This window comes from Girardinichthys multiradiatus, chromosome 9 (genome assembly GCF_021462225.1).
Source record: "Girardinichthys multiradiatus isolate DD_20200921_A chromosome 9, DD_fGirMul_XY1, whole genome shotgun sequence".
Classification (NCBI taxonomy): Eukaryota; Metazoa; Chordata; class Actinopteri; order Cyprinodontiformes; family Goodeidae; genus Girardinichthys; species Girardinichthys multiradiatus.
The window spans coordinates 27,673,037-27,697,682 of record NC_061802.1 but is presented as its reverse complement, the minus strand read 5'-3'; the positions used below and the strand labels follow the sequence as shown (position 1 = coordinate 27,697,682).

The window sequence follows — 24,646 nt, the reverse complement described above, 5'->3', positions numbered from 1 at the left end:
AGCAATATTACTTCATAGTCTAATGAAATGCAGCACTATAGACAAATGAGGTTGTGCCATAAAGGAGTATTGTTTTAAATAAGGTAACTGTCTGCCAGTTCCGTTTAAGGACAATAATCATTCCTCTCCTTCTCTGACGCGGCTAGGTGTGTCTGTAGTGCGGTGCGGTGCGGTGTTAACACCGCCCTCCTTAGCTGCCCGGGTGTAAGTAACACTCACACCTCCTTTGCTAGGAGGCGAGATTACATCATCTGGTTCCCAGTTAGCAGCCTGCTGGCAACTCCTAGGAAGTTGTGTCGTTACTGAAAACGCATTATTAAAATCTTTACGGTTACTTTTGTTAAAACTTGTTTTTGTTGAAATCTCCGCTAAACGATGTCGTTTGTCCCAGGTCAACCAGTGACTGCAGTTGTGGTAAGTTTGGGAGACGGGCCGTGTTTCATTGAACTGGAGTCTATTGTTCATGCTTTTGACTAACATTGTCGTTGTTTGGAAATTCAGCCATATAACTTGGTAAATACTCTATGAAATATGTATGTATTCTTGTTTTAAACATGACTTTACCCGATCGTTACTTTTGCGCAGCATGAAAATGTCCTGACAGGGGCGTCACCCCCCAGGTGTGTGATTTCTTCCGTGTCCGTAAACGCAACATCAGTTATGTTTTCTTTGCGTTGTTTTTCATTTCCTGGCTTTATTTTTGGCTGTATCAAAAACTGAGAAGGTCAGCACGAACAATACTCATTAGTGGTAGACATAACTAGTTGGGATTTGTTTCTCTCTGTTGAAAAGAGGTTAACTTTCCGACTTGCCTACCTTTGATTTTCTCTGCTTACCAACAACAATGTGATGAACTGAATCTAAAGCTGCAAAACATCATCACTGACTTTTGTGATATTTGATAATATGTATTTGTATCTAATGTGTATTTATTTTGTAAAATTGCCATAAACAGCATTCAAATTATTTTTAAACAGGTCCATAAGACCCTCTGATATTTCTGATGTTATAATAATATGGAGGGTATTTTTATTTAAGAGCTGACAGATTTTGATTTAATGTTGCTGGCACTTTGGTTTTTTTATAGGCTTTACTCTGTGTTAATTTTCCCTGCTAAACGATCCAGCAATGACCTATTTCTAGTTTTCTGGCATGCTCGACCTTGGATTCATCTGACCAGGTCCTGTTAAACCCCCAGCAGAGTTTAGCAGTCTCAATTTGTGGTGCAAGAACAGGAAAGGATTTCCCCTCCCATACCTCCCAAACAACCAGTTGTCAAGTTGATAGCTTCTAATGATTTCTATGCAAACTTCGTGACCCAAAAATGTCACTTCCTGCTGCTGTTTGATACTGTTAGTTTTTTATATTTTCTTCCTCTGTTACCATCCTGTTCCTCACCACATGCTTGGTGGTAGGGTAAACTTGGGTCCTAGTCGAGCCTTCTTTGTCATGGCCAGTTGCCATTTTCTTGCCACCATCTCCAGCTTATGAAGCGCACCACACATCTGCATTTCTGCTGGGAAATGTTTTCTTCTCTTTCCCATTTTGAAGTGTTGCTCAGAGAAATAATCCTCTGTGTCACATCATATTAAGCACCCTGCGCAAACATGAAGTCATGGATTACCAGCTTAGATATCCTAGACTGTATTCAACTTAAACTGCCCATAATTTGCAAGGCTTTAAAAACAAGAACCTCTTTAACTGGAAATCCTGACTCATTGGCAGATTAAGATCTTCAATGACATCATCTCTAGACATTGTATTAAAGAGTCTATGTGGTTATTAATCAACGTGCACACAGACAGCCTTTGTGTTCGGGGAGCTCTGAATTCAGACTCGTCCATCTGTCTGGGCTGTGAGACTACAGCTGATTGTCATGTACAGGACACAGCCTCTTTATTAATGTTACCAGAAGACGGTCTTCAAACTAAAAATGATGGGCATATATCGCTGTAAGAATATTGAACGGTTAAATTAAGAACACAGTTATTTTAGTATTAAACTAGAAAGAAAAGTGAAGGTTTTATTTCACTCTATTATTTCTTTGTAGCAGCAGATAAAACCATGTCAGAGTGCATTCACACCTGCATTTGTGCCGGTGCATGCTAGCCTCATGTCTGAACAACCCAGTAATGACACAATTGAGCAACAATGACACACCACCTGTAAAGATTTCATAAGTGTGGAATAGCTTCCAGTATACCAACAGCCTATACTCAACGTTTCTCTAAATATCTGATTATGGACTTTGTTTGGTTGTTTTCTAACAGCAAAGAATTGAGATCCAGAAACTGTGCCAAGGAGAAAATCTGATCCTGGGCTTCAGCATTGGAGGCGGTATTGACCAGGACCCTGGGCAGAACCCTTTCTCTGAGGACAAGTCTGATAAGGTCAGAAAACAAAAAATAAACATTCATAATTATCCCGTTTTTTTCTAATGGGTCTTTATTCTTCAGCTAAGAGCTAAGACTTATTTTATGCTACAGAGAAAAAGGGAAGGCAATGAAAATCAGTTCTCTGTTATTTAACTCTGCATATTCTGGTGAGCTTTAAATGAAAAACAGATCTGAACGTATTATTCATGGCCTCATGTGAGAACAAGCCACACACACAAATATGTGAATGATGCAAAGAAATGTTGCAGGTTTATGCAGAGTCCTATACTACCTGATTATTGCATAAAATGTTAAGCTGGCGGGAGTGCTTGAAAACACGTCATGTTTCCCCTTATCCTGTCACAACCTGCCTCCAGCTGTTTAGCATTTCTGATTGTCTTTTCCACATTCTTTAAATAGTCTGGGTTATAAAATAATCTCAAGTGTATTGTCTGTATTTGTCTTTATCCAAGTATATATATTCATGGTGCTTTGCAAAAGTATTCATACCTCTTGCACTTTTTCAGATGTTTTCAGGTTACAACTACAAACTTCTATGTATTTTACTGGCATTTTAAGAAAAAGACCCAGACAAAGTGGTGAATAACTGTAATGTTCTGTGCAAAAAATTTCAAGCTTAGTCAGATTGAATGTAGAGCATCACACATTCTCAGTTTGATTTAGGTCTTGACTTTGACTAGGCCATGTTAACACATGAATATATTTTGATCTAAATGATTTAATTGTAGCTCTGGCTGCATGTTTAGGGTCATTGTCTTGCTGGAAGTTGAATCTCAACCCCAGCATCAAGTCTTATGCAGCCTCTAACATTTTTTCTTCCCAGATCAACCTGTGTTTAGCTCCATCCATCTTTTTCATCATCCCTGACCAGCTTCCCTGTCCTTACTGTACAAAACATCCCACAGCATGATGCTGCCACCACCATGTTTTACAGTCAGATGGTGTGTGTGTAGGTTGATGGGCTGTCTTTGATATATTTATATACAAAATATATCATGCATATATAGTCACTGCAATATCGGTGTGTGCAATATTCATATTGCAAAGGACTGGAATGCAATTATTGCACTTATATATTCCATGTGTAATCAGCATGTTAATGTAATATGTAACCAGTTCGACAAAAGTCTCACGACAGCAGAGGCTCAAACTGGACACAAATGACATCCCCCGAAAGGCTAAGGGTCATTGAGTGTATGAAGCACAGATGCGAAAGAGAGGAAAATAGGAAGATTTTTCTCTCTTTCTTCTCTCTTTTTTTCTAATATGATGCAGCCCTGCCACATAGTGTGTTCCACTTTCATATCATCTGACCAGAACACCTTCTTCCACATGTTTCCTGTGTCTCCTCTTGCTGTCCATGATCTGAGCCACAAGTTCCCTCAAAGATGTAGCCGAACTTATGCGATTACATTATTAGCTGTCGTCATATCAGACGTGATTGCTGCAGAGATGATAAAAATACAAACATGAAAAACAAAAAGGAATCATGATTTCTCACAGGTGTTTGCAGTATAAATACTATAAATATATAATCCACTGACAGATGCTGGTAAAGTACTTCTTTCAAATTTGCAGCTCAAGTTTACATCAGATGCCGCATAAGCAATAGCTTAAGTGTGACACCATAAGGTTGCAACCTACAACGTGGAGAAGACGGTAACCTCTAAAGAACGTTGTTGTTTTGAAAAATAGAAGAAATTCCAACCAGAATGTTTCTGCACAAACAACTGAGATACAATAATAAATTTGATATAGTAGGTGCTGGTCATGGAGACAGTGTTGATCTTAATTATATCCTCATATTGTTCGAGCCTTTTCTACACTCAGAGGCCACAAATGAACTGTTCATATTTCTCTCAGGAAACGGGGCTGGTAAGAGGTGATCATAGTATGAAAACCTTGAATAAAAATACCACAGTTTCATCGTAGTAAGGTACCAAGACAAAAATGTTAATCAAAGATTTATGACATGGTCTGCTTTTATTTAAAACTGAAAAGAAACATTTATTCCTATTAGTTCTGCTAAAATAAAGTACTGATTCATAAAGTTTTAGGAGGTGGGTTTGGGACTCCCCCTTGGTGTTGTGAGTGTAAGGTGTTAAGATCCTTTTCAGAAATAAAGCAAACTTACATGCATAATAATGGTTGAAGCATGTTTATGCTACAAAGGGAAGAAACAGAAAGCACTTGAAATAGATCAAATCAGTTTATTGTATTTTTCATGCTGTTTGTGTTGTCATTGCACTCGTTTAATTTAATTTAGCTGAAATACTTAACCAGACGTCTAGGTGATGAGACTGTCATTTTACGGGTTTGGAGATAAAAAAAAAAAAGGAAAAACTTGGTTTTTGGATTTAATATTTTTTTTATTGTGATTAACAGATACTAGCAAAAACCTAAAATTAAAACCAGATAAATTTAATAATTTTAATGGGTGGTCCCGGTTTTTGCACAAATGGTAATATTTCTTAACATTTGAATTTTGTCTGTCTTGAATGCCAGGGGAAGTATAGCAGTTTTCTTTCAGCCAGCTGACCACTAGTGCACAGTAAAGTAGGGGTAAAGACAGCGATGCACTGCTCTATGCTTCATACATCCAGACAAAACTACATTTATCTCAATTAATCACTCTTTATACAGTTAATGTGTAAGAAAAAAAGTGAGAAAAAAAAGTTTTAGTGGATCGACTGCCTAAAGACGCTTCTCTGAAAAACTCCTCCGAAAAACAACAGAAGGGCTAAGTTGACATGAACTGCTTTAGTTATTTCTGTATTTCAAATGCACTACATGTATTGGCTACTCTTTAGTTGTTGTAATTACTCAAATATTCTTGTTTTATATCTTATTTAGCAAGACCTTTGTGTAAAGGGGTGTGTTTGTGTTGTCAACAGGGAATCTATGTGACCAGGATAACTCCAGGAGGACCAGCAGAAGTTGCAGGGTTGAGAATGGGAGACAAAATCATGCAGGTGGGTAGTAAAAACCTCTGTCATTGCATGCGGAAGCCACAAGATGGCACTGTTTGCCGCTTTAAAGTGTGAGAAAGGAGCTGTGAACGAGTGTTATCCTGGCTGTAATTTCTATTGCTTTTCCTCGACTGAATCTTGAAAAGACTGTCCTCCTTCCTCCCAGGTAAATGGCTGGGATATGACCATGGTGACTCACGACCAGGCACGCAAAAAACTGACAAATAAGAGGGAAGATGTTGTGAGACTACTGATAACTAGGAGATCCCTGGAAGAAGTTGTTAAACAGTCTAAGGGCAAATCACCCCAGACAGTGATCGAGGGGCACAGAGCAACGCAAGGACAGCAAAGGACCAAACATTTTCATAATTGCTAAAAACATCTCCAAATGCAGCTGCACTGTGGCCTTTTAAAACTACATCAATGCAAAACAAGCTAACAGATACAAGTCAAACACAGCTTATCTGATTGTTTAAGGTTTAGGTGACTTATTATCAGAGCCTGGAGTACATTCCCGATTGCTATAAATGTATCAGCTGTCCCTTTAAGGCCTGTTATTGTAACTCAGTAAGAGATGTAATGACCTGAACAGTGAAGTGAGGTAAAGCTTCACATCACAGCACAAGAGTGTAACACTAAATTTAGCACATCCTTTTGTGACCAAATACTGGATACTCTAAGGAAAATCATGTTAATGACAGTTAATGAGCAGTTTTTCTCTTTTCTAAAACAAAGAACCTGCTGCAATAAATGCCAAAGTTAAAGCCAAGATACTGCCAGGCATTTATTACAGTAATGCAGGGTTTGGGATACTTTCTTTCCTTTTAACGGTACAGTATGCTGTTTAAAAGTTAATGATAAAAGTATGGGGTTTATTATTATTTTTTTGGTTATCTATTTTCTTTTCATGTGAATCTGCTTATACTTCATACGAACAGTATTATTATATATGGTTGACACCGGTTATAATTTTTAAATATTTGTTTTGGGATTTAATTACATCAGTTTTGATGTTTATCAGGTTAGGAGTTAAAACTTCATGTTGTCATATTTTAGTAGAAATGTACCCCACTATTAAAGGCTTTGTACCGATAAGATCTAATTCAGAGAGGTTTTGAATTGCAACTGGGTGGAAATCAAGTTCAGATTTATTATTTTAAGACCTAAAATAAACTGTGGTAATTTGTTCCTTTTTTCTCTTTTTATTTGCATTGTCTGGGTTAAACATCAGTTATTTAGGCCCACAACTGATAAAATATATTAATTGAGATGACCTCTTTAATTTTTTTCCTAATTGACGTTTAAAGCTTAGTACTAAAATACAAAATATGGTATATATTCACTAATGTTATATGCCAGAGGGACCATGATATTTTGATATATTTATGATTAAAAAATAACAGCCCAAATAATGTTTCGTAGGCTGTTTTTTGCTAACAGAGCACTGTCTTGAATAACTGAATGGAGAACCTGTCAACTGTCTTCACTGGCTCAGTGGTAGCACTGTATCCTCACAGCAAGAAGGTCTTGAGTTCGAATCCCATGTAGTTTGCATGTTCTCTCATCCATCTTATAGATGATATATATATATTTTTTTATTTTTTTTTGAACTCCCAAGCACTTTTACAGTACCAGGCCTGGATAATCAGCTGACATTTCAAAGCTAACAAAAATCTATGCTGTGACCTTTCTGTGGCATTTTGATGTTGAGAGCTTTTTGCACTTTCATCTCCTACATACTGAAGATCTATACCAAATGAATCCATCTAAGATGTAGTGAAATCATTTGAAATCTAAGGCTTGACAAATTGAATGCCTTTTAATTTTTACTCAGGCCCAGTTGTGGTTTATAAATGATCTGGCAAGGTTTTAATGACAAGTAGGAAAATAACACCTATCGCATAATGGGCGGGGGTCATCTTTGGGTAACGCTGTGCTAAAATCCTTTCTTTAAGAAATAATTGATGAGCGAACCATCTCTGTGTGTGTGTGCACTTCAGGGAGAGGGAAGCATGCTTCATTCCACTTCTCTGCTTTTCATAATGTTTAGAGACAATAATATGGTTGCACAAACATTTCAGCCAGAGATCAGACTCACAGCTTGTCTGATTCTGCAACATTAACACAAATTTCTGAATTGGCATCATATGAAAATTATTTGTGATGAACTGAGGAAGAAAGAAAAAGGCCAGTTAAAGAAAACACTGAAGTGTCTTTGTTTTGTGGACAAGCGAGAAATTACACTACCTAAGCGTGGTTCATGCATGATCCATGCCTCCTACATTATGGGATGATAATTGTGTTTCCATGGCGATGTAGTGTGCCTTTATCACTTTGGTCCTACACCAAACTGGAAACGGAGAGAAGCCCACATCTAGCATCAGGAATAAGAAAATGTTGGAACTATTTCTGTGTAAATCCATTCATGAGCATTCAGTGGGCATCTCTACGTTTTTCCCCTGTTAATTAAGAGACGATTAGAGATTGAGGATCAGTTTAATCAAAAAACCTCTTATTGTGCTGTAGATTCGGCTGGTTTTATCTTTAAAACATATTCTAACTGCTGGCTTTCTATAAATCTACTCAATGTGACATTTGGCATATTTGTCAAGATCTGAACATTTCTAAAAATACCAAAAGAAAAGAGTGTTAATATGTGTAGCCTGAACTCTAGGAGTTCAGGCTACACATGGGAGGGAGAAGATTTGATCTTCTCATCCTGCAAAGGAATAGCAACTGCTGTTGTCCTTTCTTTACCAGAAGATTTACCAAATCTTGATGCAGACTTTTCCTGACTGTGAATCAGAGGTAAAATCGGGCAAACAATCGTGTGGTGTGTCCCCAGATTAAGGAAGATAATTTTATGTGCTTGTATTTAGTAACTTCTTCTCAGCTCTGCTCTTTCTTCACCACAACATAGCAAAGCAGTGCCTCATTACTGCAGACAAGGACCCAATCCATCATTTAGGCTCCTGCTCAATCCTACCAACACTCATGAACAAGATACGAAGATACTTGAACTCCTGTGTTTGAGCCAGAAAGTGACCTTCAACTGGAAGGGAACAGCCCATCCTTTTTTGGTGAAGAACCGTGGTCTCAGACTTAGACAGGTTGACTTTCCTCTTGGGATTCTCTGGAGAACCACTCCACTGCATGATATTGGTCATGGCTTGAAGATGGCAACAGAACCACCTCAAAATAATGTATAATCTAAAAAAAAAGCAAAGATGAGACCCTGAGGTTTACAAACCAGACACCCCCTCCACTATTATGCCTTGAGATCTGATTCATGAACACCACAAATATGACTGGAGACAAGAAGTTGCTTTGGTGGATTCCAGTCCATCCTAAACACAAACCTGACTTTGTGATGATAATGCAGGGACGGACTGGATAGTCCTTAAAAGCATTAGTTGCAACCCACACTCCTGCAACACGCAACAACGAAAGGTTGCCTGATATTCATAAAACACATGTGGACTGAACAATCAACCTCCCATGGCCCTGTCAGCAAGTCTGCAAGAAAAAGATCATGTCTACTAGGGCTGCAACTTATGATTATTTTGATAATCGATTAATCTGTCCATTATTGTTTCGATTAATCGATTACTAATCGGATAGCGAAAGGTGGTTCTAGTAGTTTTGTTTGCAGAATTTAACCAGGTGAAGCTACAGCTATGCCACTTGAGGAGTTCTGGATAGAGCATATTTACTGACAAAGAAAGTTTTTCATCTTAAATGCAAAATGTATAGATTTTTTGTAAAATTATTGTTCTGAATACGTTGTTCTTTATAGGGCGTTCAGCATCTCAGGATAAATCTCCTCCACTTCTGGTGCCCTACCCTTCTGCCTTCCCTCCAGGGGACATGGTGGCCAGATTCAGAAGATCCTCCACAGTTATCAGTCTGGGGCTGTAGACACCATACCCATCCTACCCCAGGGATTTTCCCTGTTTTTTACTTTTGAATAAACAGTTTTCTAGAACTTCATTGAAGCTAGCTGAAGGTCCTTCTCCATAGCCTCTCCAAAATCCTTCCCCACCCAAGTTTTTGCTTATGTTGAGCTGTGTTTACCTGCTTGGGAACTGCAAACAACCAAACAGAAAACACTTAATTAAATGTATTCAAGCTATATCAAACCTGAGCTAAGCCAATGCCATCTGCTATTTCCATCCAATGCCATCTGTTAATTCAAATCTCAGTTGTGAATTTCAGAGAATATTATCTAGAAGCTATCAATTTAATCTATAGCCCTCCACTCTGTGCATTGTGACAATTTAAATAAATAATTTTTAAGCCGCATAAAGTAAAAAAAATGATTCATTTATCCATTCTATGCAAACTTAAATTTATTCCTGTGTTAACTTACTGTAATTCTCTCAGAATAATACACGGTGTAGCTTAGCTGGCTGCCCAGGGGCATCTTTTTCTATACACTTTATGTTGATGCATGTTAATGCAGATTTTGCAAATATGAGTGTGATGTGTGGGTGTGGGAGCAGAGAGCTTGGTAGCTGGATGCCAGCAGGGTAACAGATACAATCAGTTCCCCGGAGTTCAGCAGTGAGCACATGCATGTTGTCATAGCAATACCTACTGTGTATGTGTATTGTCTACAACCATAAGGACCCAAATACATTGTGTAATGACTTGTATCTTGCATGTTCTAAAAGAATCGTTTAGCCAGACTCAGTAAAATCCCAAACAAAGGGGCACATTCTCATGCAGGTTTTTTTTGACACAAATAAATTATTTTCACCCCTGTAAAATCCTAAACCTCTTTTCAACCCACGCATATGTCCAAGGCGTGCCTCCTTGCAAAGCACAAGCCACTACATTGCGTTGTAAAGCCAGTTTACAGCGCGGATGATGAGGGGAGAGTCTGAGTGGGCATCATTGCTTCATTAGCAGCAGCAAGCAGTGTAGTAAAGACAGCGAGATACACATGATGGAGTGAGCATCGTCTTGGACAAACAGGTGGGTGAGACTTGTGTGTAATCAGTTTTTCATGTTTTTTATTTAACCGATAACAGAGTGTAGATTGTTAAAAATGACTTTTGAAATATATTTTTGTGTATTCCCTGTGTCAATGTTCTGAAGACCTACAAGATACAAAACGAAGATATTGGTCAACTTATGAAAGTCTGACACAAGGAAATACTCTTAAAGGGTGAATTAGTTTATATTGTATGTATATCTGTCTGTCTGCTTTCTTGACTTGTAAGACGTTTTATAGTAATTATTTGTAAAAACTGTTTATTCTAAATTGAAATAGATGACAATACAAAACCCCATAAGAAAACTGTGAATAAAAGATGCAAACTAAAGACAAGACTACTTCCACTAAAATTAGTGACAGCAAATCCTCTTAAATTTTGCTTCATTTGACTTCAAACTCATTGTTTTACTCTCATTATTTTCATTCAAACCATGTCTCATAAAAATCTTTGAAACTATCGCTATATATAATGTATTCATGTTATCTAGCAAATTCTAATATCAGACAAATGAGATTTCATTTATTAATGGAAAAGGCTATCCCAATGTGTGAAAGGAATTATTCTCTTTGTTAAACCATGAATCAACTGTGATTAACCCCAATGTTTGTGCTTTTTCTCTAATCACAGCCAGGCCTGAGTACTGCCTTACCTGTAAAATCAAGAAATCACTTAAATAGAACCTGCCTGACAACATGAAGATGGTTAAAATATCTCTAAAATTAACACATTAAAAAAATCAAGAACAGATAAGAAACAAAGTCCCTGACTAGAAAATAGTGAGAGCTATTTTCCACGAATAGAGGAAAAACGGGGAACAATGGCTGACATACCCAGATGACTCCAAGAGTGACACATCCAGGAGTTCAGAGAACAATACAAAACAACAGCAAAGGTTTGGTTGGTCTCACCTGGCTCGGTTAAGGTCACTGATTCAACAATAAGAAAATGGGTAGAGATACAAGGTGAAAACAAAACAAACAACAAAAAAATAAAAACAACCAAACGAAAAAAAGAGCCTTCTCACATTTATCCAGTATTTTGTGATGATCCCCGAGATTTTATGGAAAATATTCTTGACTAGACAAAAGTGGAACAATTTGAAAGACATGTAAAATAAGATAAAATATGGTCTAAAATTACCAAAGCATTTCAGAAACAGAAAATCACACTCAAACATAGTCGTGGTAGTGTGATGGTTTGGGACCTGAACAACTTGCTGTAATTGATGAAACCATGAATTCTCCTCAAGGTCCAGATGTAAATCTGATTGACGTAATGTATCATGACCTTAAACAGGCTGTTCATGCATAAAAATTCTACTGTGGCTTAAATAACATAATTCTGGAGGAGTGGGTCAAAAATCTTCCAGAGTGATTGAAATAACTGATTGCCAGTTATCAGAAATGTAAGACGGCAAGAACGTTTCGTAGCACTCTATATGCTAGTATTAGGACCTGTTCCCTTGGTATATGTTGGGAAGATTTAAGCTTTGCAGATAAATTCTGTTAATGAATCTTATAAAACAACACCACTGATAACATGGTCAATGTAATAATTTAGCTGTATATCTCACCAGTGAAAGACAGTGTTTCTAAAGCTCTAGAATAGGGCTAATTCTGGGTTTCTAAACATGTAAAATTAGATTTATGCCATTGAACAAAAAGTAAAAATAAAAAATCCTCCTGTCACATATCATATGAACTCCATTTACCACAGATGACATTCCTCACCATGTATTCCCACAAGTTTGGAAGCCAAATGCGAAAGTGAAGTACCTTAAAATAAGATGAAAAGCGTTAATAAAGAGTGAAAAAGCGAAGCCTTCTTTTAAGATGTACTATGTCCATTAAAAAAAAAACTATTTTTGTGTCAATATCCTACTTCAATCTTTTGACAAGTGATGAGAGAGAAATGGATTTCAAGTATCATTCTCTATCTTCCTGTTGAGGTTTGACTGCATTCACTTTTGATTTACTGTATCTATCATTTTTTATCCTTCTGCTGTCTCTAAGACCATTTATTGCAAATTTAACCACCAATTCCAAGTGAATTAAAGTTAAAGGATTTGAATTAAAACTGCATAAACATTTTAAGATGGGATGGCATCTATCTTGGCTTAAAGCGGGGAGAACTTGATGAACAGAGACTTTGCTCATTCTACTTTTGTTTTGTCTACTTTGGAAACGACTTTATCAGGTTTCTATCCATAAACTTTGGAAACCTGATTCTGCATAGAAAGTATGTTAATGTAATTCACCTTTATATGTAGATTAAGGGCAAAGCCTTGTTTGGATATGTTGGTCATGGTATCCCATCAAAAGTTTGCTGTGTTAGATGTGGGTGTAGCCCTCCTGATTCACACAGATGCAGTGAAAGGTGGTCAGTCCTTTCTTTGTGTGTGTGTTTTCCAGGTGTGTGTGTGTGGATGTGTGAGAAGGTCAGACCATAGGAAAGGCATTTCATGTCTGTCTGTTTATAAGTGCAGAGCAGAGATGTGTAATCATTGTGCTCTGGAACCAATCACACTACCCAAGCTTAGGGACATTGCAGTGTGTGCTCGTTAAGCTCTGACCGTCACCTGGCCTAAATCGAGCTGCTTGACTGAGACTGTAACCATGAGTGGTGAGTAATCAATGGGCACCTTAAATTATGCCTCTCTCTGTCAGAAATACTGAGCATTCTGCTCAAAGTTAGGAATGCATTGCAGGAACTGCTATGTATTAATACAGGAAACATGTACCTGCTTCATGTTGGGGAACAATTAATATTAAATTAACAATATAGTTGAATAAAACAAGAAATAAGCCAAATCTTGGGATAATATGTCTGTGTCTATGTTTTAACATGGTAGTCTTAGGTTGCTGTTGGGGTGTGAAATATGCACCACCTTCCACTAGCTGTCCATCCACTTCTCTGGTTATATTGTCATATTTAGTGTTTTGTCATATATGTAAGTTCGGCTGTTTGTTTTGTGACTTTTGGATTGATCGTCTAGAGGCCGGTAATAATTTCCACTGGCCTTTTAGTACAACTGTTTTGTTCCTCATCGAATATAATATCCATCTTTGCTATTAAGCAATAACAACAAATCATTTCTACATGACCAGTATCAGTTTATATTAAACAGACAGATGAGTTGTAAAATAATTTGTTTTACTGTTATATTAAATTTTGATCCACAAAGCTGGACCAAGTAATCTTTTATATAAAACAAATGGGATTTAAAACTGACCTGAGTTTGAGGCCAACTAAGTTATATTTTATTTTTTTAAATAAAAATAATGCTTTTAAAATGGAAGATGTCAGCATATAAATTCATTCTGGGTCACAAATGCCAATTAGTACCCCCCTTTGGTAGCATGCATTGCCATTTTGTTCCAGCCTGCTACAATGTTGTACACACACAAAAAAAAAGACATTTTGTAGCCATGTACTTATCTATTTCATATCAGCTTGTTCCGATTGATGGTTAATTTAATTTAATTCTAAAAAAAGATTTAATATTTTGTAAGAAAACTAGAAGCCGCAGAGTCTGAAACTCCCATGAGACGTCACTCTAAAAGCCATGGGTTTGCTTGTGATCCATGTATTGATATCATGCAAGTGGTAACAGGTTTGGCAGATAATTATTTTTAATTATTAGCCACTATGATATAATTTTTTTTGGCATTAAGTCTTATGCTGGCAGTCTCCGTAGCTGATAAGGCTCTTTCTGTGCTCCTTGACATATCTTGACGTTGCATTGCATGGCCATGTGCTAATCTAACCTTTTTTAAATTTAGCTATGTAAAACATTGAGTCATTTTCAGTTAGATATTTTTCAGTTTTATATATATATATATATCGATGTGAGAATGTTTAATTCCAACCAGTGAAAAAAGAAAAGATGCAAAAATGAACTGTAGTCAGGTGATTATGCCCTTGCATAATGCAGTAATTAGATAAACAGATGAAAATATTGTTGAGTCAAAGCGCAGGAAGTCAAGTATGTTCGCGATGGGGGTTGTTTAAGAGGAAGCAGGTTTGCAGCCTAGATAGGAGGAAGTAAGACCAGCAGCCACGTGTTACTACTTGCACAGTGAGGAAAAGCAAACAAGGTAAGTCTGAAGAAAGTTCAGTAATTTAACATTGTACTGTGCTGTGACAGCTCTTTTCATTTAGGACATTTAAAAAAAACATTCCGTTTTTTTTTTTTTTTGCCTATGCTATTTTAAAATGGGAAGTTTATCCTGCTTTAGTCATAATTAGGAAACCAGACTTGAGGCTTTTCATCCATAGTGAAAGCTAAACTCAGACAGAAGCAGCAAAAGATCTATCGAGACAGGATATGCTGAATGTATGGAGTTTGGGGATTTTTTTCCACAGCTAAAACAAGATAATTATTAGTATTAGTAATTAATTAAAGTGACCTTTGTAACATGTGCATAAAGTCATGTACTTTCAAAGTAAAGTGACAACTTAATGAAGAAACCTTCCCAACGATATCTGCAGCATGACTCAACATATTGGTTTGATGCTGCTCCATCAATTCTCTGAGAAATAGGTCCCAGAGTAGTGATAAATAGCAACCTTTTAGTTTATTGCTATTACAAGTAAAAATAAACTCTAATTTGAAACTATTTTAAATTCTATTTGCATTACATTTTGACATTGCTTAGAAATGACTGAGATTACGTACTGTGGAGATGCTTGACTTAACATAAAACTAATCAAAAATGCCGATAGGACAGTGATAAAATTATTTAATATTAGGTGTTGTTTAACCTTTGGTCACTGCTTTGTTTTGACTTGCAGTCCTACACAGGGGCTCAAATCTAGTTCTTGTTGGTATCTCCCTGTGATTTTCCATCCAAGACAAAACATAGAATAGGGATGAATATTGCTTTAATCATCTTTCAGTTTCCCACGAGACCTGCCTTCTGGATCAGGTGTTGGAGCTTATTATGAATGAGAAGCCACCCAACAGTGCAAGTCTTTTCCTAAACGAGGACGCAGAAAAACCACGGGTGCTGGACAAAGCTGACCTCAGGAGGCGCCTTTGCAGAGCCATGGAGAGAAGAGCAAGCAGCATGAAGCAGAGGATCGGCTCCATCAGCAGAAAGAGCCTCAAAGGATTTTTCAGGAGGAACCTGTTTGTTTTGTTCACCGTTGCTGCTGTGGCTTTGGGTCAGTGGAGATTAAAACATGTTGCACTGTTTTCTCTATTGGTAACTTGGTTCTTTTGTTTTTTGCTTTATTTATTTGTTTGCATGTATGGGGATTTGTTTCTGCCCAGGTGTAATCTTGGGCTTTGCTCTACGCCCACACAACCTTTCCCTGAGGGAAATAAAATACTTCTCCTTTCCTGGGGAGCTCCTGATGAGAATGCTGAAGATGCTGGTGCTGCCTCTTATTGTTTCCAGTCTGGTCACAGGTTGGCTTCTGATGAGTCTTGATAAGAACTTTAACGTTTAGGCACTGAAATGGTTTTGATTACTGAAATTTGTTTCCAAGTCCCTTTGCTTTAACATTGTCTCCTTGTTTATTGAATATATTTTACTCAGAAATTCAGAAAATAAAGTTATGATGCATTTTCAACAGTTTTTTGCAGTTTCTAAAGTGTAAACTTACAGCACACAAACAATTTATCCATTTCACAGGTATCTCCTCATTGGACAGCAAAGCATCAGGTAAGATGGGTGTACGTGCGGTGGTCTACTACATGGTGACCACACTGATCGCAGTGTTCATCGGTATCGTCATCGTCATGATCATCCGGCCAGGGAGAGGCAGCAGGGACAGTCCTATGGTGAAAAATGGAAATATTGAACCAGTTCAAGCTACTGATGCTTTTCTGGACCTCATCAGGTAAGGCCTCAGAGGATCAACATGTTAGCCCAAAATATTACATGTAATTGTTACAGAAAGAGGATCTGAAAAGTCTATACACCGATACCAGGTTTTTCTGATGGCATTTAAATTGAAAGTACAGACAAACCTGTTAGGGGGAACAAAATAACTGCAACATGCTGGTTGCTTAGGTGTGCACACTCCTAAACTAATACTTTGTAGAAACATCTTGTAATTTAATGTTAGCATTCAGACTTCCTTGGCGGGAATCTGTCAGAAGGGCACATCCTGACTTGACAATATTTTTCCACTCCGCCTTGCATAACTTATAGGCCATTGCAAGACTTTGATATTCATTTGGTCAAATTATTTGTTTGTTGATTTGATGCGAATATACAGGGTCCATCTTTATCTTCAGTTTAACCAGCAGACACCTGAAGGGTTTGGGTCAAAACCGACTGGTTTTCGGAATTACTCAGAATTACTTAGCACTTAATACACCTTCATAAAAAATTTGTTGCAAAAATAATCCGGGGGCTTAATGGCACCACTACCATCTTTCACAGTGGGGTTAGTATTCTTCTGGTTATGTGCTGTTTTGTTTTCTGTGACAAGCACATTTTTTGCAATTATGGACAAAAGTTAAAGCTGCTTTTCATGCTGGGAGATTACTGTCACATGTAGAACAAAACCAGTACTAACCAGAAATTCTTGTAGCTCGTTCAATGTTGCTGTCTTTGCAGTGTCCTTCATCTGATTCTATCTTGTCTCCTTGTCAATTATGAAACAATGTTCAGATTTTGTAATGCGTCTCTTGTCCCATATTTTCTCCAGTTACTGATAACTGTTTTTACTGTGCCACAATGCATGTATAATGTTTTGAACTGTGCTCTTCTCCTGACTGATAATATCCTTTTGATCCTTTGATGATCAGTGGAGAAATGTCCATCCTATGTCCTAAAGTCTGCTTTGAAAATTATTGCAGGGTTATTTGCAATATTTCAAACAGTTTCAACAAACCAGTTTTGACTCATTTGGAGTTTTTGTCTTTTCCATCTAGGAACATGTTTCCCCCCAATCTGGTGGAAGCATGCTTCATTCAGGTAAATCTGTGTGTTCCTCCCAGTTATGGTCTATTTTACATGACAAAAAATTACTTCAAACCTATGTCGTTTAACATACTGTGTAAAAGTATTCACATCCCTTTGATAACTTGACTCATGGGTCTATTTGCAGCATAAAACAGTTTACAAGAAGATTGTTCACACGAGGAATGTGACGGTGACTCTGAACCTCACTGACTCTCTCAATATAACAGACCCTCACCTGGTGGAAAACTTAAGTAGGGTGCTACACCCCATACAGGTGAATTCAAATCAAGACATTACCTTCTGTTTTCCAGTTTCAAGCCCTGCACCTCTTTTACAAACTGGTGTTTCTGTTGTGTTCTGCAGGAGACAGTGGAGGAAACGGTTCCTGTGTCTGGCTCCTCGGCCGGAGTGAACGCTCTGGGTCTGGTGGTCTTCTCCATGTGCTTTGGCCTGGTCATTGGAAACATGAAAGAACAGGGACAAGCTCTTAAAGAGTTCTTTGACTGCCTAAACGAGGCCATAATGAGGCTGGTAGCCATCATCATTTGGTAAATAAAAGTTCAATATCTTTTCTTTATGTAAAATGGATTTTTTTGACTTATTTCAAAAACTGTTGGTTATAATGAACACTGAAACATGCAAATTTGCTCACAGTCTTAAGCCTTTCAGAGGCATTTTGTCATGTTTGTTTACTGCATGTCCTTCTGTAGGTACGCTCCTGTTGGAATTCTGTTTCTGATTGCTGGAAAAATAGTGGAGATGAAGGACCTGGCAGAAATGGGTGGTCAGTTGGGGATGTACACTTTATCTGTCATTGTGGGTCTTCTGATCCACGGACTCTTTGTCCTGCCGCTGCTCTACTTTCTGGTTACCAGAAGGAACCCCTACAGTTTCATTGGCGGCCTGCTGCAGGCCCTTATCACTGCTTTGGGGACATCCTCTAGGTGAGTTACACCATTAAAATGTTTCTCTGCTGTCTTATTTCTCTTTTGCATCAATTTACCCTATGGGTCCAAATGGATGCCTCTGTCTGGTTTGGTTAGAGCGTTCTTTCTTGTTGAGTTTATGTTTCCCTACACATTGTCGCCACTGTTCAACCTACATACACTACTAAGATAAGATGTTTCATGTTCAAACTGATAAACTTTATTGTGTTTTTGCAAATATTCACTTATTTTTGAATTTGATGCTTGCAACACATCCCACAAAGTTGGGACAAGGGGCATGTTTACCACTGTGTTACATCGCCTTTCCTCTTAACAACACTCAATAAGCATTTGGGAACTGAGGACACTAATTGTTGCAGCTTTGTAGGTGGAATTGTTTCCCATTCTTGCTTGATGTACAACTTCAATTGCTCAACAGTCCAGGGTGTAGGTTGTTGTATTTTGCACTTCATAATGCGCCACATGGTTTTAATAGGAGACTGGGCCACCTGGACCTCAGATGGCCCAGTCTAACTCACAAACTCTTTTACTACGAAGCCATGCCGTTGTAACACGTGCAGAATGTGGCTTGGCATTGTCTTGCTGCATAAACAGCGACATCCCTGAAAAAGACATTGCTTGGATGACAGCATATGTTGCTCTAAAACCTGTATGTACCTTTCAGCATTAATGGTACCTTTCAGAACTAATGGTGCCTTCAGAGATGTGCAGGTTACCCATGCCATGGGCACTAACACACCCCATACCATCACAGATGCTGGCTTTTAAACTTTGCTCTGATAACAATCCAGATAGTCGTTTTACTCTTTGGCCCAGAGGACACAAAAGCAAAACCAAAATGAGTGAATATTTCCAAAAAACAGCAAGGTCTATTAGTTTGAATGCTAAATATCTTGTCTTTGTAGTGTATTCAATTGCATATAGGTTGAACAGGATTTGCTAATCATTGTATTTTGTTATTATTAGCATGTTACATAACGTCCCAACTTTATTGGAATTGGGGTTGCAAACTTGTCATCACCTGCCCTATGTAGAACCTCATGACAAGCTGTGATTTAATTCAACTGCGTTGGTTGCATCTTTAACACGCAGGACACCATGCTTAGAGGACTGGAGCTAGACACCTGCCCCAAATATTCTTTGAATAAATCTTGACTAATCAAATTTTTTATAATTCCAAAAGTATTATAGTAAAGGGTAAATGGCCTGCACTTGTGTAGCACTGTATCAAGTCCCCAGACACCCCAAAGTGCTTTACACTACAGTCAGTCATCCACCCATTCATACACACATTCACACACGGACAGTGGTGAGCTACAATGTAGCCACAGTTGCCCTGCGGCAGACTGACAGAAGTGAGGCTGCCATACACAGGTTCCACCGAGCCCTCTGACTACCATCAGCAGGCAAGTTGGGTGAAGTGTCTTATCCAAGGACAAAACGACTGAGACAGACAAAGCGGGAGTTCAAACCGGCAACCCACCGGTAACAGGATGAACTCTTACCACCTGAGTCACTTCTGTTTACACACACAGAAAATATAATGAAATCCCATTTCTAATTCTTTAATGCTTTAATATGGTATTGGCGTACCCTTTGCAACTACAACAGCTTCAGCTCTGTTCTGGCCTGTTGAAAAGAACAAAGGGTTGTGACAAAAAGGGAAGTTCTCCATTTACCGCTCCATCTTTATTCCAACCGTCACCTACGGTCATGAGTTGTGGATCATGACCGTAAGACTGTGATCAAAGGAGGCTGGAATTAATTTCCTTTGTTGGGTGGCTGGACTTAGCTGTAGAGATAAGGTGAGAAGCTCCACCATCTCAGGGGAACATGCAGTAGTAATGCAAGAGTAAGATAAGATGGTTCAGCATCTAATCAGGATGCCTCCTGGGTACCTGCCTTTGGAGGTTTTTGAGACAATAAATAATTTTTGGCCCGGGAGCTCCTGAGGATCACCCAGAGCTGAGCTAAAGATTGTCATTATGGAGAGAGATGTCTGGGGTGTCCCTGCTGGACCAATTACCTTCACAACCCAGTCGCCAATAAGGAAAAGACAGTGGGTGGCTGATGAACTGTTATTACTAATACCATAATTTCTCTTTTTACACTCTCCGTTGCAGCTCTGCTACACTACCCATCACTTTCCGATGTCTTGAAGAAAACAATCACGTTGATAAACGGGTGACACGCTTTATCCTTCCTGTGGGTGCCACCATCAACATGGATGGGACTGCCCTCTACGAGGCTGTGGCGGCCATCTTTATTGCTCAAGTCAATGGCATGGACCTGAACTTTGGGCAGATTCTCACCATCAGGTTCACAAGTTTCACCACATCTAATAACCAAATACAAAGTATGATGAATGCAAAATTGTAATTATAATTTTACCTAAATGATTGGCCTAGTTTGTACAATTTTGTTGGTGATTACTGGAGACATTTTAAGCCAACTCACCAAACCTCCTAGTTAAATTAATGTGAACATGTCTATTGATTTCTTGGTATATTCTACTGCATTAAAACAAAAAAATAATCAGTTTTGATTTTTCTATGTTTGGATACCAGAGCTAAAAGCCTTTTTTTGTTATTAAAAGCCAACATAATTTCATTATCAAATTACTGCAAAATAAATATATGTTTTTACTCAGTTTTTAATTTTCTGCATTGTACATTATATAGTCATTTTCTTTGTGGCTAAGAACATTACAAAATGTCACGCTACATTAAATTTTTCCCAGTTCCCAGTTAGAACTGGGAGTTGGAACTAACATTACAAGTTGACTGCAATCTTGTAGCAGGTACAAAACCAGTGGAATTTGATCATTGTTGTGGTGTTTCTAAATACTGTTAGCAATACGAGCCGATAAAAATGTAATATTTTGGATTTTAACAACATTTTAACAGAATTGTAATTCTGACTTCAGTGAACATTTGGTTTCATTTTCTGACATGATGCTGGAAAATTCAGACCACCATTTACAAATCAAACACAACATTACAGTAATAAAACTCTTATGATGTCATGGACTCAGAAAATGACAGCAAATCTTGCTTAACAGAGCTACAGAGCCAAAAAAGATTTTTTGATTTACAGTTAAAGTGAATAAATATAAAATTCCTAAATTTAGCACAATTTTACTATTGTAAAACTGAGGAAGACGCTAAGAGTAATCTTGCTAAGAGACATTTTCAATTGTAGAATAGAGAAGTAAGAAATGGAGCCTACCTGTTGATATTTAGAAGTTGATATCTGTCAGAGACAGCTGCAAATGCAAATCAAAGTTTTTGTTGCCTATACATTCTTTGGTTGTTTTTGTCATCAAACATTGTCTGCAACATTTATTGACATATGACTGATAAACGTGTTTAGAGTAGAGATTTAGGTGTTTAGCAAGGCTCCAGGAGGTTTACAAGTTTCTGTGGAAATCTTCAATGTGAACTAGAAGATTAGTTGAAGTGCAAGGGACAGACCCAGATTTACAGTGGATTTCTCTTCTTATATCTGCCTTCGTCCTTCGAAGAACTGACTTTATATTAAGATTTTCTGAAAGCATATTGCACAAGACGTGTTTTCTAATTAAGATATCTTAACTGTGGAGTGAATGTGTAACACAGTAGGTAGTGTAATAATTCATTGTTTGGCTTCATCCCTTTACTCCCACTATGAGTGGACATGTGCTGTTTGTTTCCCTTTATTAAATGTCTCCACTCTTCTCTCCATCCCTTTCTCCTCCCACTCAGTATCACAGCAACGGCTGCCAGCATCGGAGCAGCAGGCATCCCTCAGGGTGGCCTGGTGACCATGGTGATCGTATTGACATCGGTGGGACTGCCCACGGAGGACATAACACTGATCATCACTGTGGATTGGTTCTTGTGAGTTCCCACTAAATGTCAGCTTGACAGGGATTGGTCTGGGACTGTGCCTGCCTAAATGTCATTGTAGAGCTTCACAGAGCCCAGAAGCTGCACATCTACAAAGGTTATTGATACATAATGCAGAGCAACAGATTAGAAAGCCTGTTAGGATATTTGTAGTTGATACATGCAATGCTTTTGGTTGGTATTTGCAATGGTGCTTCTTGCATAATAGGTTCACCTGACATACCGCATTTTCTGTGACTCAAACAGCCACCAGACCCACTGAACCACATAGAACCATTTAGGTCCCCAACTGACATCACCTTGTTTAATTCTTTGGAGCTCTAATGGCACCCCACAGGCTTTTCCACTCTCATTGGTGGGCCATGTCGCTCACATCAAGAACCAGATTAGCAGAATAGAATACCCATCTTTTACTTATACACTCTAATATCTTTTTTTCCTATCAACGACGCAGAGATCGTTTGCGCACAACTACCAATGTGCTGGGTGATTCGCTTGGTGCCGGCATTGTGGAACACCTTTCACGTGAAGAACTACAGAATCAAGATGCTGATTTGCGCAACTCTGTGATTGAGGAGAACGAGAAGCCGTACCAGCTCATCTGCCAGGACAATGACACTCCCAACAACCTGAACAACGAGACCACAATGTGAGGACAGTTGTTTTCTCCGAAAATGAACTTTACAATAAAACTTCAGTTAAAAGTGAGTGAGTGTCTTTGACATAAATAACTTTCTTAAGGACCTTAATAGTAAACAACAAATAAGTCAACTGTGCAGCATCTTGTGCTGCTTCATTTTTAATGAGGCTTTCTGATAAAAATGTTAGTCCTATCCAAGAAAGTATATATATATATAATATATAATATAATATATAAGTTAAATGCTGTTCTGACTGAAGTCCAGTTTTCAGCCATATTTGGGTGAGTTATACAGCTCATAGTTAACACTTCAGGCTTTATGAATTCACTGTTTTTCTCTACTTGCATTACATCTGAGCATTGAGGCCCTTTCTTTAACAGGACCAGCATTTACTACAAACGTTATTTCCTTTGAAAACTCCCACTTTTGTCATTTTCATCTTGACTACTCTAATGGGAGTTTTATGAGTTTTTACCAAACACCTGAAAACACTCTAGTTCAGCAGGTTGTAAATATAAATTACTGAGTTGTTTTCTTCATGGGTCAAAACTAATTTGATTTAAGTTTTCCTACACAATTTAATTCAGACTGACTTTGGATGTACTTGGCTGCTTAACACTGGGAAAAGGCAAAAAGGACTTAAGTGTGGTGACTTGATATAATGGATTTTTCACACTGTGCTTTCTTATAGATGTTTATTTGACACCCGATATTTATTTGGTGCTACTGTGACCCAGTAAAGTCACAGAATTAGCTACAGCAACAATGCTATCACTGTTTTTTATTATCTTCCATTCACAACACTGTGTAACTAAGATTGTGGAGGTTTTGCGTTTTCTTGTATTTTATGTAATTGTATCAAGTAAACCAGTAACTTAACATTGTTACATGAAAACTAAAACAGAAATCTGCATTGACTGTTCTTGATGGTTTATGGAAGAGTACTGTGAAAAAATATTGTAAAAGCTTTGAGATGTTGAATACAAATGCATTTCTTTACTGGTGAGTTCAAGGCTTTTGTGAGTTTGTGCAATGTGTTTTTGTTCAGAAATAAGGCTTAGTTTTAATGCTTGTTGTTACTATGAATAAAACATTATTTTCTAAGGAAGAGCAGCTCTAGATTTCAATGGAGATTGTATGAAAAATTTGATGAATAAATGTCTCAGGAACTGAAATGTAATTCTCATTATTGTGATTGTGGCTACCCCTTGTGGAGGATATATTCCAGAAGCTATTTGGTCTCCTTCAGACAAACGTGGGATACTGAGCTATATGCCAAACACACTACATTTAATAGTTTGTCATTTGGGTCAGTTACATTAATTTAATACCAGCACTCTTTCTAACCAGCAAAAAAAAAAATATCATGATTCCAAAAAATAGAAGATTGAGACAGCAAGAGACATTACTCATTTCACAACTAACAAAAATGTCCTTATTTTTGTCTCCTCACCTCTTCCCAGTTTTTTCTCTTATCAATCCAACCTGGTGTCAATTTTTTGCTCTAACCTTGTAGATAAAAATGGAGCTCCTTGTGGGGTTTTTGTGTTCTACTTGTGCAACTGTGGGTTTTGTCCTGTGCAAAACACTACAGTCTTGAATTTAATATGACTTTAATTCGTCTCCAGAGTGCACCCCGGCAGTATTCATCTATTTTGCACTGTACTGATTTTGCAAAGGTGTTTGCCCCTTGATGTTTCTTTTTACATTTTGTCACATTGCAATTGAAAGCTTAATGTATTTTATTGGAATTTTATGTGATAGACAAACACAAAGTAACAATAAACTAAGTAAAAGGGAAACAGTGTATGGTTTTCAAATTTCTTTACCCTCCTAGGTCAATACTTTGTAAAACAGCAGTTTATAGTAGTTATGGCTGCAATGAT

General features: G+C 37.8%; 2 protein-coding genes across 6 annotated transcripts; both read left to right on the top strand.

Annotated features, from left to right (window-relative positions):
* The first annotated feature begins 226 nt into the window (after positions 1-226).
* tax1bp3 (Tax1 (human T-cell leukemia virus type I) binding protein 3) lies at positions 227-6,551 on the top strand. The gene is made up of 4 exons (XM_047375027.1): positions 227-414; positions 2,271-2,390; positions 5,291-5,368; positions 5,532-6,551. Exons 1-4 carry the CDS (start codon positions 376-378, stop codon positions 5,739-5,741), a joined length of 447 nt encoding a protein of 148 aa, XP_047230983.1. The 5' UTR covers positions 227-375; the 3' UTR covers positions 5,742-6,551.
* Positions 2,330-23,935, top strand: slc1a6 (solute carrier family 1 member 6). Of its 5 annotated transcripts, XM_047375024.1 has the most exons (14): positions 2,330-2,390; positions 5,291-5,368; positions 9,162-10,342; positions 10,466-10,535; positions 15,265-15,531; positions 15,641-15,778; positions 16,005-16,212; positions 17,255-17,297; positions 17,431-17,559; positions 17,649-17,833; positions 17,996-18,229; positions 20,356-20,550; positions 21,976-22,110; positions 22,574-23,935. In XM_047375024.1, the coding sequence occupies exons 5-14, from the start codon at positions 15,309-15,311 to the stop codon at positions 22,770-22,772; spliced, it is 1,689 nt and encodes a 562-aa protein (XP_047230980.1). In that variant the 5' UTR covers positions 2,330-2,390; positions 5,291-5,368; positions 9,162-10,342; positions 10,466-10,535; positions 15,265-15,308; the 3' UTR covers positions 22,773-23,935. The 5 variants fall into 5 exon arrangements, with proteins under 5 accessions (XP_047230980.1, XP_047230979.1, XP_047230978.1 ...); XM_047375023.1 differs by lacking the exon at positions 10,466-10,535; XM_047375022.1 differs by lacking the exons at positions 2,330-2,390; positions 5,291-5,368; positions 9,162-10,342; positions 10,466-10,535 and adding an exon at positions 10,552-12,987.
* Positions 23,936-24,646: the final 711 nt, after the last annotated feature.